This window comes from Balearica regulorum, chromosome 4, assembly GCF_011004875.1.
Source record: "Balearica regulorum gibbericeps isolate bBalReg1 chromosome 4, bBalReg1.pri, whole genome shotgun sequence".
Taxonomy (NCBI): Eukaryota; Metazoa; Chordata; class Aves; order Gruiformes; family Gruidae; genus Balearica; species Balearica regulorum.
The window spans coordinates 24,415,658-24,434,563 of record NC_046187.1 but is presented as its reverse complement, the minus strand read 5'-3'; the positions used below and the strand labels follow the sequence as shown (position 1 = coordinate 24,434,563).

At 38.8% G+C, this 18,906-nt stretch overlaps 1 protein-coding gene across 1 annotated transcript; it reads left to right on the top strand.

Moving 5' to 3' along the window:
• Positions 1–3,538: 3,538 nt before the first annotated feature.
• RRH (retinal pigment epithelium-derived rhodopsin homolog) lies at positions 3,539–17,606 on the top strand. The gene is made up of 7 exons (XM_010307205.2): positions 3,539–5,051; positions 10,522–10,712; positions 12,340–12,439; positions 13,160–13,313; positions 13,677–13,845; positions 16,403–16,581; positions 17,480–17,606. The coding sequence occupies exons 1-7, from the start codon at positions 4,946–4,948 to the stop codon at positions 17,583–17,585; spliced, it is 1,005 nt and encodes a 334-aa protein (XP_010305507.1). The 5' UTR covers positions 3,539–4,945; the 3' UTR covers positions 17,586–17,606.
• Positions 17,607–18,906: the final 1,300 nt, after the last annotated feature.

Here is an 18,906-nt window from a genome sequence, read left to right as displayed (position 1 = left end):
GCCTAAATGACTTAGGGCTCTGACTTGAGGCATTGTGGAATTGCCCCGTATCTAGACAAAATCCTATGCAAGTCGTTGCATCTCTGGCATGCCACACTGCGGTTGAACAATACCAACCTGCAGTGAAGCTGGAATTGTCATTACTTTTGTCACATTTGTCATTGCATCCTCTGCTGTGCTGTACTTTCTCACTGATGCTTCAGTGTAGCTAGTTGTGTGTAGCTGACTTAGATCTTTCCTTATTCTTCCGGCTTTGGAAGACTAAAACAACAGAGTCCTCACTCTTACACCAAATTCATGCTGTGCTTTGATATTCTCACTACATGCTTTAGGGACATACTTTTTCCCAGGATAGCAGAAGACTGTGCTGACATCACCTTTAAATTGCATGATGTGACAGCTGATGTTTCAATTGCATGAAGTACCATCTTGCAGCCTAGGACACGAAGTGTATGCTTTGAATCTCACAGCAGATGGAGCGGTGAGTCAGCCTGAAGCTGTTGCAAGGCCAAAGCAAAGACTTTTACATCTGTGTGCGGAGGGGTTAAAGAAATAGCCGTTGCAGCTTTAGAGGGAAGATTGCCCTCTTGATTATAGGGAACTGGATTGCAGTCCCAGCTGAGAAGTTCATGAGGAGCATGATGGCATGCCCTGCGCATACAAATGGTATTGGATGGGATTAACACAAATAGCCAGAGAAAACTTAAAATCTTAGGTCTTTGTGGAGGTTGTAGGATGTTCAGATGCTGATGGAAGAACGTCCTTAGTGATTTGGTGTGAAATGAGATGATATGAGGAAGCAGTGTCTGGATGTGTCTGCAATGTGGTGATGCCTTTTTTTTTTCTTCTTTTTTCTTTTTTTTTTTTTCTTCCCTCCTTCCCTGTTTTGGGGAAGGATGGTGTTTGGTTGTGGCAAGGCCCATCCAGTCCCTGTTCTGCCTTGTCTTCTCTGCACCGTGGCATAAGCCTGCCCTCCGAATGCAAGTAGTTGCTAACTGTAATGGATGAAAATACAATGTCTTAAAAAAATTAAGACAATATTTGTCTGCAGTGTAATGCTGCAATGAGCTAAAATACAGGTTTTCTAATTTTATATGATGTCTTCATCACTGTCTTGAACTTTTTATTCAAATCTTATCTGTGATTCTGTCCCTGTGCTCCTGATCCTAGTAAGCGAAGTGTTGAGTTTTATATATGTGCTTACAGATGTCCTAGGCTTTTTCTGCAGAGATTGGAAAGGTGGGCTCACCAGCACCCTGACAGAAATAAATACGTTGGCAGAAATGGGAAGTTTCAAGTAGCTGTAGTGTCTGGGGAAAAAAAAGTCACAGTGCAGTTTGAAGCCAGGGGGATGGGGGGAAGGTGTTAGTGGCAGTGTAGGCTCTCGGTGACAGTTTGGTTTTTCCCTGGGTTTCTCCTCACTGGCAGCTTTTGGGGCAAATGACTTGGCCACCTAAAGAACTTCTCACCTGCCACCCGCTCCAGCAGCAGAAAGGGGGTGGCTGTCCTGCAGTACCCCTCTGAAGCTCGGGAAGAAGGTAGGCTGCAGTGTGCCCCACGGGGCTTGGCCTCCCACCCAGGACACAGTAGTAGTGGTGTCACCTACCTGTCTCCTTGTCCGTCTGCATGTGCTCACTGCTGGCCGAGGCAGAGCATTCAATGACCAAGTCCCATTTCCAAAATAAAGTTGCAGGTGAATGCGTTAGCCAATGCAATATTTCACCCAGACACAGGGTCTGACTTTCAGCTAATTTTGAAAATGACAGCTAGTAAATCACTAGGATCAAGTTGCTTAAAGGTATTTAGAAGACCTTGAGCCTTTTGTCCTTGCCACACTAAAATTCTGGGGTTTTTTTGTAAAGCTTAAATTGTTGCCCATTGAGAAGGGCTTTAGCATCCCTGTGTTTCTTCTTGGAGGAATGTTTTTTCTCCTTGTGTTTTCTGTAGTTGCTGGGAAGAGATGGTTCAGTATAGTTCATAGATTTGCTATGTTACTTTGAGAGAGAAATCTGATGAAGTGCAGAAAATAATTGGGATATTTTAATTTACGTCTGCAGCACTGGCTGTTGCAGAACAGAAAGGATTCTCTAGCACTGACACGAAATTGTGGATGTTTGCCTGAAGCAATGCTGGATGGTCACATACATACTGGTGCAAAGTTATTTGTGGTTGTGCAAAGCATTGTCTTGGCAAGAAACAGTGTTGTCTTTAAGAAAAAGCATAGCTGCTGCAGGAAGTATGGCAAGTAAAAAGCTTTGTGGAATCACATATTTTTCAGGGCGTTTTCTTCAGTCAGCTGAAAAATCTCTTTGGAGTCAAACTTTTCTAATCAACAGTTTAAATGTTGTAAAAGTCTCTGTGGTGAAGAAAAGTAATTTATTAATTTGATTTCCAGTGGTTTTGAACTATTTGCACTTGTTTGTGAAAATAAGATTGAAGGGAAGTTCTGCCTTCTAGAGCCCTCTTGTGGTGATGTGCTTAATAAACGTGGGAGGATTTTGTTCTGGTGGTCTAGTGCAGTTACCACTGAAAATAGGAAAGAGGTTTTGTTTTGGTTTTGTTTTTTAATTTTTTTAATGCAAACGGTAAGTTACTTTACTCTTGTCGCTTGCGGATTGACATATACTTTCCACATGACTGAGAACAACTTGCTAAACCCTGTAATGAGTCTTGCATTGCCCCGTATCTATAGAGATACCTACAAATTGAAGAATGGACTTAAACAGAAATTGCATTTTGTTGCTACTGATCTGTGACAAGCAGGAAGTAAAAGCACCATTTGAGGTTATAAAGTGCTCCCCCTGACACTAGTAATTCTGTCTCTATTGGAGGATTAAAAACAGCCTGAGGTTTTGGATATTATTTTTTTTCTTATGCCAGCATTAAAAAGCAATGTGGTAAACCATATTTTATCTGGCTTAGGAACTGTTGTTCCAACTTCCTGGATTACTTGTATACTTTAATATTTAATTCCTTGCTTTATCTTTTTGGCTTGTTTTATGAACTGCAGTGTTCTAGAAAAAATTACTTTAGGTTAATGATAAGTAATGTCTACCTTTAATTTTCACTTTTTTCTCTCAATTTCTGTTGCTGTAAAATTAGCCAAATTTAAGACAAGAGGAGATGGAGACAATGGGATAGTATATAGGATGGACTGCGTATATTAGAAGCTTGCGTTTGAACCGATAAGTATAAAATCTGTATGGTCCCATTAACTGCTAGTCTTAAGTCTGGAATCCTATTTGAATAAAAATAGTAATGCTTCGCTTCTCTGAGACAACCGGCATTGCAAGCTCTGACTTCTGTGGAAGCTGCAAGATCTGAGATGCTTTTGAAAATCTTGCCAAAGTTTCAGGGGAGGAAAGCAAAGATATCAAATTATCACTATGCTTTTATCTGTCGAGGCAGGACTATGGGGCACTAGGGAAGTGGCTTCATTGCCAAACAGATCATCTTTCCTTTCGGAACCCTCCCACCCTTTTCCTGCCTAATCCTCTTCTGACAGGAAAAATACCGTAATAAAACAAGTACTCTGAGAACTGTGAGTCTAGATCTGTGGCATTAAAGAAAATGTTTCCTGGTAGAACTGTAACACATGATCATCTGTAGTAATGATGACTAAATGTTGTGACTGCACAAGTTTTATATCAAAATTTTCTTACCTTTAGATTCGAATGGGTGAAAGATGCAGGATGTCTGTTCTGGAAAGCTGAGGAGTGGGAGGGAATGCTCTGTGAGTGTTTCATGGGTTAGAGAGCACTCTTCAGGTATGCTTCCTTTCTGTGGGATGGCTTTATGCCTCAATACTGCCTGTGTCCCTACACCCTTACTGCTGCTCAGAAGACACAGCCCTAGCCAGGGAGCCTGCTTGGGCTGCCTGTCAACCACAGACAACTGAAGAACCACTGGTTGCTCATCCTTGTCACTTTTATACCCAGTCTGAGTACAAAACGAGACAAAAACTGTATGAAGGGGAACTGGTAGGAAACACCTTTGATTACTTACACTGATACTGCATATGAGCTCTTTGGGCAAGGGCTTACTGCAGCTAATATTTATGCAGGATTTTGTAAAAGGTCTTTACTTTGGTGTGCTGCTGCTTTGTCATTGCAGAGAAGAAAACTTGAGCTTCTGCTGCACAAGGCTTTGGAAAATGCCTAAAAATTTTCTGCCCAGTAACATGCTTAGGTAAATTTGCCGAAAGTAACCTTACATGTATGTGTTCAGGAGAGGGAGGGTGTTCAGACTTGTAAGGCAGATTCAAAACCATTTTCTGCAGATCAGGCTATTTTAGAAATGTAGCAATTGGGTTTTCTGAAAGTCGTGCTTCGCTTTAGAAAAATTCTGGACTGTGTTCTTGTGTCTACCTCAGCTTAAGAGTTTAAATCAAACTAAGAATCTTGAAGAAGTAGGTCTTTAAGGATTTGACTGAATGGACTTTAGTGTAAGTGTATCCTGCTTTTTAAAGAAATTTACATTTGTGTCTTTATGTTGTGCTGTGGTTTTGTGTGTTCGCTGTGATGATGGGAATTAATTCCAAGCCAGGCTGATGACCAACTGACCTGAGCCAACTTTTGTTAAGGTTTCCAAAGCATTGCACAAGAGGTTTGAAGGAAAAAGTTTGGGGGCATGTGACAGTTAATCTCTTTAGCAGTAAGAATGAAGTTTAAGCATACTGTTGGAAATGTACGCAGCTCTGTGCTGCTCTTTGTTTTAATTAACAATCTCCTGCATAGATTGGGAGCGTAAACTTCTTTGCACTTTAGACCAATTAAATCGTGCTTGGAGGCTGTCAATGGTGGGGGCAACTCCCCTCTACCCCCCTTTTTTTAATTGTTCAGTGAGTCTGTTGAATAATGAAAGAATTTGCCTGGCAGGGTTTTGTAGTGTTTCATCGTCTTGATGAATTATTGCAGAGGATAGACGCCAGTCTCTTTTGTCCAAAATGCATTGGAATGATTCATCCAATTCCTCAGAAAGTGACAATGAAGCTCATTCAGCCTTTACACAGACCGAGCACAACATAGTTGCAGCTTACTTAATAACAGCAGGTATGGGCCTTGGCAAATTGTTGCATAACTTTTTAAAATAGAACCGTAGATCTGAATGCTCTTTTTGTATAGTACCACCGATGGTATTTCATTTTGTATTACACAAATGTCTGATCACTTTTTCTCCATAGTTTCCTGACAAGTTAGCAATCAGCAGGCTGACTGAAGTGTGCAGAAATGTCTAAGTTTTCTGCTCTATATTTGAAGGCAGCATTGTGTCTCGAAAAATATATTTTGTTGATATGTAATTATAGAAGAGAGTGAGAATTAATTTCTGCCAGCTTGCAGAAGAGATAAAAATAAGGCATAGCTGTCACATCTTGCATTTTTCTGTGATGTGCTCGAAGCTATCTTGAGATTTCTCTTGGGCCACATGTTCGTAGTAATATATGTGTAGTCTGAGCATGTGAGCGGGTGTCTGTTAGGGGGATGTAAGGGGAAGGGTTGGAATGTGACTTAGAGGGAGGGAGCTGGTCATTAATCAGAGAAGAGCAGACTCCAGTTGCAGCTGTATTTTTCACCGATGACACATGTTAGAAAAAGCATGCTGGAAGGCTTGACATCGTGTTTGTTGCCTGTGACTGCAATGGCCTTTGGCTAAACCTGAATGATTATGGAATTCTTTTTTTCTTCCTTGAAAACTTTCTCATTGTTACAACCACAGCTGCTTCAGTAATGTTTTTCTGAAGCAGAGTGCTATAGCACTGACCAAATACTGAAACCTACTGTGTTGAAATATAGGCCTTTTATACCTTTATTATGGAAAATTAAATCCATTTATAAATACTTTATTCATAGACTATACCATATATTTTCTGTGTTATCATTAGCTTTTAAACTACTTTAAAATATTAATGTACTTTAAGTTTGTATGAAATAGTATTGCTGATGGCCACATTTTATTTAGCGTATCTGGTACTTATCATCTGAAGTAGTAAGTATCAAATTGCTGTTCTGGTAAAAAGGGTATTTTTGAATGCAAAGGCAGTAATTTATTTCAGTTTTTTAGAGAAATCGGTAGAACAGCTACACAGATCAGTAGACTTGTTAAGAAGCTGTAGATGATGTAGATGATGGTCAAGTATTGGAAGACTAGATGCAGTGCTGCAGTACTGCTACATTATTTGCAGGTAACTGGATCTATTAGGTGCTGCAAATATGAATGATACTTGTTGTGTTTTTTACTTAAAATTGATTACATTGTATGTAAAAGGTGGTCTTTTCAGATAGTTTGACCGCATGGTGTTAGGGATCAAAGCTATCGTCTGATCAATGGGATTAACCAGAATCAACCCAGCTCTTCTTTCTTAATCTTGCAGGGAAATTAAATGCTTGGGGTTTGGTTTTTTTTGTTTTTTTTTTTTTTAATACTTTGTGGTTTATTTGTTGGTTGTTGGTTGGGTTTTTTTGTTATTATAATTGGGGGAGTCTAGTAAATTTGCACCTGTAGCTTGGACTTTGCTTTCTTAATGAGGAATGTTTTTGACAGTTGGGTCTATAACGTCTTTGAAAGTATGATTGATTGCTTTGCAAATGCCTTACCATGGCAAATCTCACATCTGGAAAATTTAAGCTGTATTAATAAGCAGATGTCTAAGAATAAGAATGAAGTACAGGTACGGTGTTCATCATTATGCTGCTTTTAAAAAGTTTGAATGCTTTTTACAAATAATTGCTTTGTTTTCTGAGAAGGAAGTCATTGATAAGTATTGCAGGCTACAGTGGTCTGTATTAATTTTAGTGATGACAACAGGGATACTCAGGCTGCAGGAAGCAGTACTGTCTCATGGATATCCTTCAGTTTATAATGGTGAAATGCTCTGGTATCATTTTAAAATGCTAACTGGAAAAGTAAATTCCGTGTTATACATTGTTTTCATGCTACTATGTGTATTGCTTAACTCTGTTAAGGCTTGAATTTGCATTTGATCTGCCTTTAGTTTTTGTTGCTTCCTTGAGAAGAAGGAATATAAGAAATTCTTCTGCTCTTGATCAGGTCGTGATGTTTTTATCTGCATCTTGACAAAACTACAAGGTTTAATGGAAGAAATATGGGAATAGCTGTCTAACCCTACAGTGTTTCATAGGCCAACTGGCAGCATCGGTGTGCTTTTTTCTGAATCACATGAGTTTGTCCCAGCTGACAGTTTCAGGTTGCTGAAAGTCTTGGCTTGGTCTGCACTCCCTACCCTCTAAGAAATGCAGAAACTTTGTTCTACTTGACCTGATTCTCAGAAACAGGGAAGAGAGCATGTCTTGAATCGACATGTTTTTTCTCACTTTGTTCAAGATGGAATCCATCTTCTTTCTTACATTTTGCTCCCCAGAACATTTTTTTTTTTTTTTTTACTTTGGCTCTTTAATTTGTTTTAGTGGTGCTGAAATTTTTAATGAATATAGGTTTAGCAATTTCCACTTTCTCTTCCCTGGTTTGGTGTGTCATGTCCCCCCCCCAACTTCATTTTAAGATTGGGCTCTGAAGCACTAAATTTAGGTGTGTCTGACACGATCCTTCCCTCACCCTGAGGATATGAGTTTACAGTCCTGTTGTATTTCTGATTTCATTCTTGGTAGCTGTAGTATCTGTTCAAGCATGCCTCATAAGAAGGCTGTACTGTTTTATAAACATGTAATTCTATTTTGCTTCCTTTTTCCCAAGAGATGACGTACTGCCTGTCAACGGGAGAGCTGACAGAACCAGCGCTGAGAGCACTTTTACTATGGTGTTGGTTTCAGATTGGATCCCCAGCTCCCCCCTTTTGTTCATTTTAGGGGCTCATGGCATCGCAGTATCATTCCTGAAATGTGTGAATATATGAATATGATAGCTGGTGGCATCTATGTGGCTGTGCACCTCCAATGTAATCTTTAAGGTGTGTTTTATGTACTAAGCAAGAGACTTGCACCTGAGAACAGACATGCTTGGTGGTTTTAAAAAGAGAATGGAAAGAGAGATAGGCAAGGATTAATTATCATTTTGTCTCATTTGATTTTAAAATTACTGAATCTGTTAAGAGAGCTTCTGTTAGGTAGGAGGTTGGTACTGATTAGTAAAATGTTGCAGTGCAACTTCTTCTATGAGTTATAGGTATAATAAAAAGGTACCAATTTACATATTTGAAATGGAGAAACTCCCTTTAAGAGCTGAAGAATTGGTGGTGTCCCTAGTGTCCATTATCCAAAGTATCATCTTTGTTATATTTTTATGGATGTTGTTATGATTGCACTGGCTTTCCTTCTGCCCTTTTTCATATCTGTCGTGGTATTAACATAGCTCTTGCTGAGCATAGTGGTTCAGATGGTACTTCTGATGTGTATTTGACCCTAGAAATATCTGCCTCAGTTTGATGCACCGGGGTGTGTGCTGATATTTATACATCTATGGATTGTGTTCCTGTGGACTGCCAGTGATGAAGTCCACAGGACTTTCCATGATTTGAAGGAATTTCCATATTAATACTAGTTAAAGTCTTCAAAATTCAACTGTAGAGTTGAAGTGCTTGAAACTGATTATTGCCCTCAGGTTTTCTAATCCTGCTGATTTGAGGTTATTGTTTGAACTGCAGCGTGTTTGTAGTCAGACTGAAACTGATGTTAGAGATTTTTAACTGGGCTGCAGCATTGACAGTGACAGGTGGAAGAACATCGTATAATACTTAAAAACCCTATTGCCCTTTCCACAGAGGCGTGTCGGCAAAAAGTAAGCTCTGTGTGTCAGGTCTTTGGTGGAGCCAATAGAGGAGCAGAAATCCCATCAGTGAGGGTGATGGGTTGCTGGGGGACCAGAGCAGGATGGGCAGTGACTGTGAAAGAACATGGGTCTGTTTTCAGAAGTCCACATTCAGTATGACAGCCATTCACTCAAACTCCTTGCAGAACTATCCCTCAGATCTGTGACGATGAAAAGTACAGTGTTTTGATTCATAGGTCAAACTTTTAAAGTAAAAAAAAAAAAAAAAATAAAAATTCTGAGGGGCATTTCCATGGATAATGTGTTGTTAGGCTTTTACCAAAATAGCATTCCACTATGCACTTGTAATTTAAGGTGCCCAGGCTATACAAGTGTTTGTAAGTTTAGGATTTGGTTCAGTGATACTGTAACAGCTGTGCCAGACTAAGGGATCTATGGATGACTCTTACAAATTCCTGTTGTTATTTGCAAGCTATTTTTTTAATGGCTGTGTTTGCTAGAACATGTTGGAATTTTCTGTTGGTAAGGGCTGCGTGTCTTTCTCTGCTGAGGTGTGAGGGGGAGTTTTTAACCTTAATAGCTGTCTAGTAATAGTAGGTTAGTAAAAGTCTAGAAGATGGGAGTTTGCTCTGGATATATCTGCAACAGACTAGAGTCTGAAAAGAATAAAACCACAGCAAAACCCTCCCGTTCTGTGGGAGTGCCATGTAAACTCACTGCAAGAGCCATGCAGTGGGATTTGGCTAGGAAAGAGGAATAGCAGGAGAAAAGCAGGATCTGGAGGTTTTAATACAGGTCACCAGGATCAGAAAAAGCTTGCTGATGCATAGGGTCGTGAAGAGTGTCCTGGATGCCTTGGAGAGCATTGTTAAGTCCAAAGTAAATTCCAGAGGGACTGGACACCAAGAGAGGAGAATGTACATTTTAGCTTTAGTACTGTATTTCTTTATTACAACTCTTTGTCTACTGGCCTTTTCTTGGCTTGCCTAATAATAGACTTCAGGCACAGTTTGAGTCAAGCCAGGTCAAAGAGGTTTAAAAATACACAGGTTAGCGAGGCAGGAGCAAGTTCAGTGCACAGCTGGACTTTTACCGTGGCCATGACACAGCCCCAGAGCTTGTCAGGTGGAGGGAAGAGCTGCCACTGTGGCAGGCTGTGCAGATCTTCAGACCATTTGACAAGCCTTAGAAAACACCATTTGCAGCAACCTGAGTCAACTCTGATGCTTGCAAAGAACTGGGACCTCATGAGCAGAGAGGGAGTTAGTCTGGCTAGAATAATGGTAGCAAAGTCAAAGCTTCTATATTCCTTTTGCCCAGGATTATTGTCTGAATGCATTCTCTGCTGAGAAAGGAAAATCTCAGGTGTGGCAGGGGCCTTCTGCTAGATCAGGTGAATCATAAGGCTCACTTTTTTTAGCCAGTCACCAGCCTGCACTCTTTTTTGCCATGGAAGACAGCACTGTACTTGGTGGCCAGAGTGTTTGAATTGTAAGCCTAGATGCTTTTGAATTTCTGCTATGCTTGTTGTCATTGCATCAGAAGTCCCAGGTTGAGAAAAACACTCGCTTTTGTCCCTTACTAAATCCAAGTGCAAGTTATCTAATTGGAAAAGGTTTTTTTCTCCTTTTCAGGTGTCTGTCCTCTTTGCAAAATTGTGCTTGATTGAAAATAAAACTTGTTTAGGACTTAGATGTCAATAGGCTGCATTTTCTTCTACATGTATATTACTGGCTGGTGTGCATCTTTTGTAAAATTTCCCTTTTTCTGTTTCTACAGGAGTGATAAGCATTTTCAGTAACATTGTTGTGTTAGGCATCTTTGTTAAGTACAAAGAGCTTCGGACAGCAACCAACGCAATTATTATCAACTTGGCTTTTACTGACATTGGTGTTAGTGGCATTGGTTACCCCATGTCTGCTGCTTCAGACCTGCATGGAAGCTGGAAATTTGGATATACTGGATGCCAGGTATTGCAATTCAGTCAGAGAGAAAGTTTTGAGCACTTAAAAGCAAGCTGAGAAATAAGTAGTAGCTCTACCTGTTATTAGTTCTTTTAAGAGATAAGCTAGAGATGCAAAATTTGACTCTAGACCTGAAGCTGATGTTCTGTAATGTCAGCAATTTCTGGGTGTAGGATTTGGTGTGAATTTGATTCCAAACTTATATTTATAATCTGAAAACATTAAAATGTAACCTTATATTTATCAACTAAAGATTTTGAAATAGCTGTAAGCAAGTTTAGGAAATTGAATCCCCAAATGAAAATGTTTTATAGTAGCACATGCACATTTGATGACTTGATAGTTAAAAGACTTTGGATGTGGCTACTGTTTTGATGATAATCTTGACAGATCTTAATGAGTTCTGCTTGGCAAATACATGTTCTTTTGGATGGGACTGTTAGGATATCCAATATGAAGGCCTGCAAGGCTATTGGTCTCCATTTAAGATTTAGGCTAATTTTAATAGCTGTTTGCTTTTAAAAATAGATTGACTGAAAAATCATACTTTGATAGCAGAGAGATGGTGCCCTTTGCTCACTGTGTACAGTGATTTAAATCTACTTTTTTAAAGACTGTTGGGCTTAGGTGCCCAGGAAAATTAATAGTAGTGTGAAGGTGTATGCTGAAAATGTGACTCAAGGAAAATATTTGCAACACTGTACATTGTGGACCTTTACATAATGGATGTTTATAACAATCTGACATCCCTTGCCTGAAAACACAGTTATTTCAAGCTCAAAATTCAGTCACTGTTTGACAGGAAGCTTCACTTTTAACATCTTTTGATCTAAACTGACTTGTAGTGGGTTGAAGTTGATGTGAAATCTCACTACCGATGCTTTGGGAGTAAAGATCCCTTGAAGTACAACTCCTGTCAACCTAAACCAAATGAATCATGTGAACTGAGATGGCTAAATGTCATGTAGTTCCATCATAATGTCTGGTAGCATGTGGTCTGGCACAGGGCTCTATTTTGGGGGTGCCAGTGGTACCACAGCCCTCCCAGTCATCCTTCCCGGTCAGGCTGTCCGTGGGATGACTGGGCAGACACATTTAGAGCACGTTGGGATTGCAGCATATGTCAGCGTAGTAGATCTGACACGTGTAAAAATGGAGTCCGATGGGGAAAATCCATGTACCATATCTGTGAATTAAGTGTAGTTATACAATAGAGGAGAGAGTGACAATTCAGAACCTCACATTTGCTAAAGCCATAACTTTTTCAATGAGTCAAATGCTCTTCAGGTTTCTTTAACATATGTTGAAAACATTAATTGAACTCCCCTCCCCCCAACCTCCAAACTCTTTGTCTCTGAATCTCGAAATTTACTTATTGAAGTATGGTGTTTGCTTTTTAGACTACTGTCTTTAGGATTTCTGATGTGCACATGAGCAGGTTGCTTTTGAAATGTTTAATTTTAAATAAGCCAGCTCCAAATTGCCTATTTTGAATTAGTTCAGTACCTTGCTTATGGAAGAGAACACTGGCTGAATGTCATGTGTCATAGTGCCTTTGATTCAGTCCACAAATTTGTACTTGTACCTTTGAAAGATTTCTCAGAAAGGATTTTTTTGTTTGTTTTAATTTCAGATCTATGCTGCATTAAATATCTTTTTTGGGATGGCAAGTATTGGTTTGCTCACTGTTGTTGCAGTTGACCGTTATCTGACAATCTGCAGGCCTGATATAGGTACTGTACTTATGGTCAAAAATGGCTCACTGTTGGGCTTCTATGAAATAAGTATCTAATTGTATTGTTTTCTCATTAATAACTCCAGAATTACAGTGCTGGGCATAAATTGAATTTAGGGCATGATCCTACAGTACTTAGTTAAATAAGTTGTCTGGTTGGTGTGGATGGTACTGCTTGTGAAAGTGAAAAATTTCACAATTAGGCTGTTATTCTGTTTATAAGTTGCATTTTCATCACTGTTTCCAGTCTTTAAACACATCCATTTAGAGAAGCACGTGAAAAGCCTCTAGCTGTGGGAGGTTTTGACCACTGTCAAGCTGGTGTGTGCCTCTAGTCTTAACACAGTATGGGATGTTTTTCTCTCTTCTCTGTTACAGCTGTATTGTAACAGTTAATTCCTCCCCCGCAAGTATGCAAAGATGTACTTGAATGCAGTGCTACGTAATAAACTTTTTGGCTCGAGGTTAGGATCAGGTATTGCCTGAATGCTGTGAGTTGCAATGGGTGATGGTATTTAAATGGTGTTTAAGGCTGGAAAGCTTGAGATGTCATTCATCAGCACGAAAAAGGTATGCTACAGTGTTTGGGAGTGTAGGCCTTTGAAAGGATCATTATTAACCTGGTATGTGCTTGCTGGAAGCCACTTATTGTTCAAATATAACACAGGAAAGCAGCAAAAGATGACAATGGTTTGTGATTGTATGTGCTTGGCCACAGGAAGAAGAATGACTGCCCGTAGCTATGCCACTCTAATCCTTGCTGCTTGGATAAATGCAGTCTTTTGGGCTTCCATGCCTACTGTAGGCTGGGCTAGCTACGCTCCGGATCCAACTGGAGCAACTTGCACAGTAAATTGGAGGAAAAATGATGTGTAAGATTCCCCTTCACCTTTTCTTTTAAATTTGCTGTCTCATTGGAGGTTAAAATCATTTAATTCACCACTATATGAGCATAACTACTTCTTTCTGAAGTATGAAGCCTAATTTATAAAAATAATTTTAAAACAATGGAAATAATATAGACTGAGTCTAGAAAAAACATAGGAATTGAGCCATGCTTGAAAACTGCAAGGCTTGTAGTTGCTAATAGAAAAAATAAGGCTGAAGAAAATTTTCCTAATTCTTTAAAAGCTTGTTTTAAAATTTCATAATCAAATCAAAATATCAAATTCTGTAGTAACTTTTCCTGGATGGCTATTTGTAAGTTACTGTGTTTTGTTTTTCTGTCTTATCAGGTCCTTTGTTTCCTACACAATGAGTGTAATTGCTGTTAATTTTGTTGTACCCTTAACAGTCATGTTTTACTGTTATTACAACGTTTCCCGGACAATGAAACAATGTGCCAGCAGTAACTGCCTGGAGAGCATCAACATAGATTGGTCTGACCAAGTAGATGTCACAAAGGTATGGTAAATGAGGCCATGTTTTGTTTTAAGCATGTTCTTTTGTGTTAAAATCTTGGAGGCAAAGGAACCTTTTAAGCACTTCTGTTTCCTACATTCCCCCTTTTCCTTTCATACTAAATATTAACTGAATTTTAGCCTTGCTGAAAACTCTTGGCTTGACTTAAAACACTAGAATCTTTACTTTTGGCATAATAGTCTTTCCAGATGAATAGTTACTTTGAAGTCCGAGAACAACGTGAATTTTCCTTGCCTCTGCCCTCTGTCATTACATAGAAATGCACGTCAGAGATGTCCTAGAAGGACTTTTACTCTCTGTGTCTGCGGAGTCCTTAGGCTTTCTGCTAGGTCCACGGGTGTATCTGGTCTGAAATGGTTTGGTCAGCTCTGGCTTGAACTAATGGCCTAGAAATTAAAGTGCATTTCTAAGGTCCTGAGCTGTGTGATTCTGACTCCTTGTTCTTTTTAGTCTGTTGAACTTATCTCTTTCTTACGTAAACAGTAGTAAGTGTGAGTTATGGCATAAAATGATACATCCTGCCTTGGAAGGTTGACATTCTTTTAATGTATAAAAGTCCTTGAGGAACCTTGAAGTTCTTGAGCTCCTTTGATTTTGTGTAAAGGTATGATTTATGGTTAGGCATGATAAAAAAAGTAGGAGAGAATTGGACGGAAGAGTGTGTACCTATGCTTTTGAATTACTTATCAATGCAAACGTAACATTCCTGGGAAGACTTTCTCATCGCTAAACTTTGAAAAATGGTATTTTTACCTAAAGATAATAATTTGAGCATTTTGCTCCTCTGAAGAACTTTCAGAATGCTTGAAACTGAGGATTCAGTTATAAATTTAGACTCACATTTGTGAAGAAAATGCATTTTTCCTGTTTTTGCAGTTGAAGAGAGCTTTAACTTTTTAAAAAAAGGAGAGAAAAAGATTGACGCTTTGGAATTAAGCAGTGTCCTTCTTTAGAACTGGACTGCTTGCTTTTTCACAGATTAGCATCTTCTAAGCTTTCTATGCACCAAACAAACTTTTAGACAAAAGCATTCTTTCTTTATATTATTATCAGTAGGTATTGCATTTGCATTTAAATAGGAATCTTCTGTGGAGAGAGTCACTGCTCGTTTATTGGTTATGCTCTAGGACAACTCATATAAAGTAGCTGTTTACTTCTTTTTTCTCATTTTGTTTATCATGGAAAGAGTGAATTAGGGTAAAGGTAAAATACACTAGGGAATCCTGTACATACAGAGAGCCCTGCAGTTTTGTTTTGTTTTCTAGTGATTTGTTTTGTCCTCTTGATTAATTCAAGATTTCCATTACTGATTCATGTTCCTGACAAAAGCCAGGAAAGTCTGTCCTGGTTGATTCCTCTCCTGCTCTCCCAGTACCCCCAGTTTGTTGCTGTTTAGTTCTAGCTGTGGCATGGTGTGTTCTGGGGTGTGAGCCCCAGCGTGCCCACATTGGTCTCTCTGGCAGGCAGGCAAAGATGACAGATGACTGCTCAGATCTCTCCTCAGTATGATGCTTGAGCATGGCTATCACATTTCATTAAACCAAGCAGACACTTCTGGGTTCCTTAAGTATACGGAACTGAATCTTTGTGTCCTGGAAAATTTACTTTCTTTTATTTAACTGTTCTGTAGTTAAGCCTTATGAAACATTTTTATTAGGTTGGTTGTTTGGCTTAGATTTTTCTCTCTGTTCATATTTATTGTTTGTAGTAACATCCCAGTGTGACCTGGTTTTTGCTGGATTCCTTCTACTTGGGCTCTTCAGAATGGCAAAAAGAGGTTATATTGGAACTTCTTTTTGTTGATGTCTGTGTCAAGTCTATTTTGAAAGGGAATCTGTCATTCTGATAGAGCATTTTGTCTTCAGGAAGCAGTTTTATCATCTTTTCACTAGCAAGGTCAGAAAATTGATTTCAGGTTGTTTACACCTGAACAGAAAACAGAGGAAGGAGCTAGGAAGTAGTTAAACTAAGGTGATTTGTTTCAAAGTTGATGTCTCCTATGGCTCAGATCGTGTTGATTACCTGACCATTTGTAAATGTAGCATTTTCTTTTCATAGGGATGGATAGCCATCCTCTGGTGGATATCAGACTGCAGCTCTTCAGATATGTATGATAATAAAAACAATAATACAGCTAAGGTAACCTGCAGTTTGAAGGAGGGGATTTGTTGATAGCTTGCAGTGCATTTCCAGCTCTGAAGTGGTGGTCATAATTCATGTGTGAAATCCTTTCTGGAGTCCTCTCTGGCCATGTAAACTTTTGATGGCCAGATTTAACATAATCAGTAGTGCTGACTGTGAGGGATGATTGTATATAATGAAATAACAGCATGCCAAAATAAATGGCAGTGTGATGAGATATTAAATCCCCTAAGTGAGATTCCAGTATAACCTGTCAGAATTTGTCAGGTGTGCTTGTTTATGTGTTGTTATTTGGTTCTGGATAGCTCTATTTTCACACAGGTGCATGTGCTTTTGAGGTTAGGTTGTGAGGACGTAATCTTCAGGTAATATGGGCTATGTTCCTCTTGTTTTACAGATGTCTGTTGTGATGATTGTAATGTTCTTGGTGGCATGGTCTCCGTATTCTGTTGTGTGTTTATGGTCTTCCTTTGGAGATCCAAAGACAATTTCTCCTGCAATGGCCATCATAGCTCCTCTGTTTGCAAAATCTTCCACATTCTATAATCCCTGCATTTATGTAATTGCAAACAAAAAGTAAGTGCTCCTAATTTAGTACCAGTCTACTTCATGATTTTAGCATATCGTATAACTATGGAATGATCATCTGTAGCATGTGACAAACTGATTAGTGAAGGGATCAAAGGGTAAGCCACTGTTGATTTACCAAAGATGACCTTTTGAACAGGAAAGTCTAAAAGAAATTGTTTTGATCATCATCAGAACTTATTGAATTGATAAAGATTTTAAAGACATTAGTGAAGCTTTTGTAAGACAGTTTTGAAAGTCCCTTTGTGGTTTCTCAAAGGCACTCATGGAATTTGGGTTGTATCAGCAGTAGACTGGTTTTAATGACTGTGACCAAAATGTGTGTCGGCTTAGTGACATGTAACTTCTGTGGATTTCCTTGCTTGATTTGGGATGTGTCATATTCTGACTGATTAGGATGGATTGACACTTTTCGTTAAAGTAAATCAGTGAAGTCTATTCTTCTGTTTTAAGCAAGCATATCAAATGCTCTAACCAACCCAGCACCTCTGACTGGGAACTGGGTTTTGCAAGGAGGCATGCTTCCTTTTTCTACTACCAGAGCTTGGGCGACCTTATCTGATCCTGCTGAGTCAATGAAAAACTATCTCATTTTTACCCTGTTCTGTAAGTTCATCTTTGTCGTGGCTATACGCTGTCCTGGCACAAGCAAAAGCTGCTGCAACCTCTGTTGTAGAAGAGATACAGAGCTTAACTGAGTTATTCCTGTACGTGGAAGTGAAAAAGACTCAGGTCCTTCTGAATTCCAAGTACACATTTTTTATTAAGTAAGTTTTACTAAAATTGAAAACTGTTGTAATACTTATGGCCAGCTTATTCAGTTTTTCTTTTGTATTTGGCTCTCCAGCTAACGATCTTTCTGCTTTTCCTTTCTTGTCCTTTACAGGTTTCGGAGGGCAATCCTGGCAATGGTGCGATGTCAGACAAGACAAGAGATAACTATTAACAATGCCTTGCCCATGAGTGTATCTCAAAGTGCACTGACATCATAGAACTCATGTCATTGGCCTGCATAAGTTACATGGAAAGGCGTGAAATCTGGGTGAAAGTTAATTAATCTTTTGGAAGATTAATCTTTCGGAATAATAATCTGCCCCAGCCAGCAGTTTTCTATTAATCACAATAATCTTTTTTAGATAGGTTAAAAAGAAAAAAAAAAAAAAAAAGACAAAAACCACTAAGACTTTAGTTTTTGAGAGTGAGGTTTATTGGCCCAATATGTCTGTCCCAAACAAAAAAGGCTAGTGAAGTGTTCACTGTGACTCTTACAGGATTGAACAAGGTGACACGGGGGCAGGGAGAGGCTGAAACAGGAAGTGCTTAAGTTCAGTAACATAGATTTTGCACCTGTAATTCCTTTAATTAGTTACTTTCCCTCAACTTCCCTTGAAAGTTTTCCAGACTTGAAATACTCTGGATTCTCCCTGTGTGAGTGTATTTCTATACCAAGTGTCCGTGTTGGTGTGCCTTCTAAAGTGCTGTTTCTGCATTAAGATATCAAAATATCTAGCCAAACTCTATAGAACCTGTTATTAGCTGTTAGGAATTTGAAGGAGTTTCAGGATATTTAATGTATTTTTGAAGTTTTGCCTCACACGACCAAATGAATTTGTAGGAAAGATGGCTTTTGTTTTAGTAATAGTACGTTTCTAGTACTTGTGACTGCACAGCAAATCCTGAAAATGAGACAAAATGCATCCTAAAGCTTGACGCTTGGGAGGCACATAAAACTGAGTAACGATGGTAATTTCAAAGACAATCTTATGGTCATATAGGACTGTTGTGTAATTTTCAAAAACTACCTTTGACGATGTGAGCAATGGATTTATTCAGGATGGAAGAGATGACTATGTGTAGATCTATTTATGAATGATAGTATATGCACTCTTGATTCTCAGATTTTGAGAATAAATATCTTCTATTATTATGTATGCATGAATGAAGTTTGGCTTTGCAACGTGTAACTTATTTAAAATACACATGGCTTTTTTGGTAAAAACTTGCTTTTACAGGATTTTTTAAAAGCTCTGGAATCTTGGCTTCCTATTAATTTATAATTTTTAGTATTAAAGAAAATGTCATGCAATATCCTCATGCTGTACAGTAACTAATGCATTGCCTCTTAGAAGGAGCAAAGAGATATTTTATTACATACTAACCCTACAAGCTCTACGTATTAAAATAGCCTTGAAACGTGCTGTGGATATGTTTGAAACAGAGTGTGTTCTTCTGACAGAATAAAGAATCAGCTGGTTTAACTGATCCCTTTTAGGATACATTTGAAGGTTAAGCAACTACAGATCTCGGCTAATC

Excerpts from the sequence above, each read along its gene's own strand:
- RRH (XM_010307205.2), top strand. The coding sequence starts at position 4,946 with ATGCATTGGAATGATTCATCCAATTCCTCAGAAAGTGACAATGAAGCT. Across the intron at positions 13,314-13,676 it reads AATTGGAGGAAAAATGATGT|GTCCTTTGTTTCCTACACAA; the intron begins GTAAGATTCCCC and ends CTGTCTTATCAG. Across the intron at positions 13,846-16,402 it reads ACCAAGTAGATGTCACAAAG|ATGTCTGTTGTGATGATTGT; the intron begins GTATGGTAAATG and ends CTTGTTTTACAG.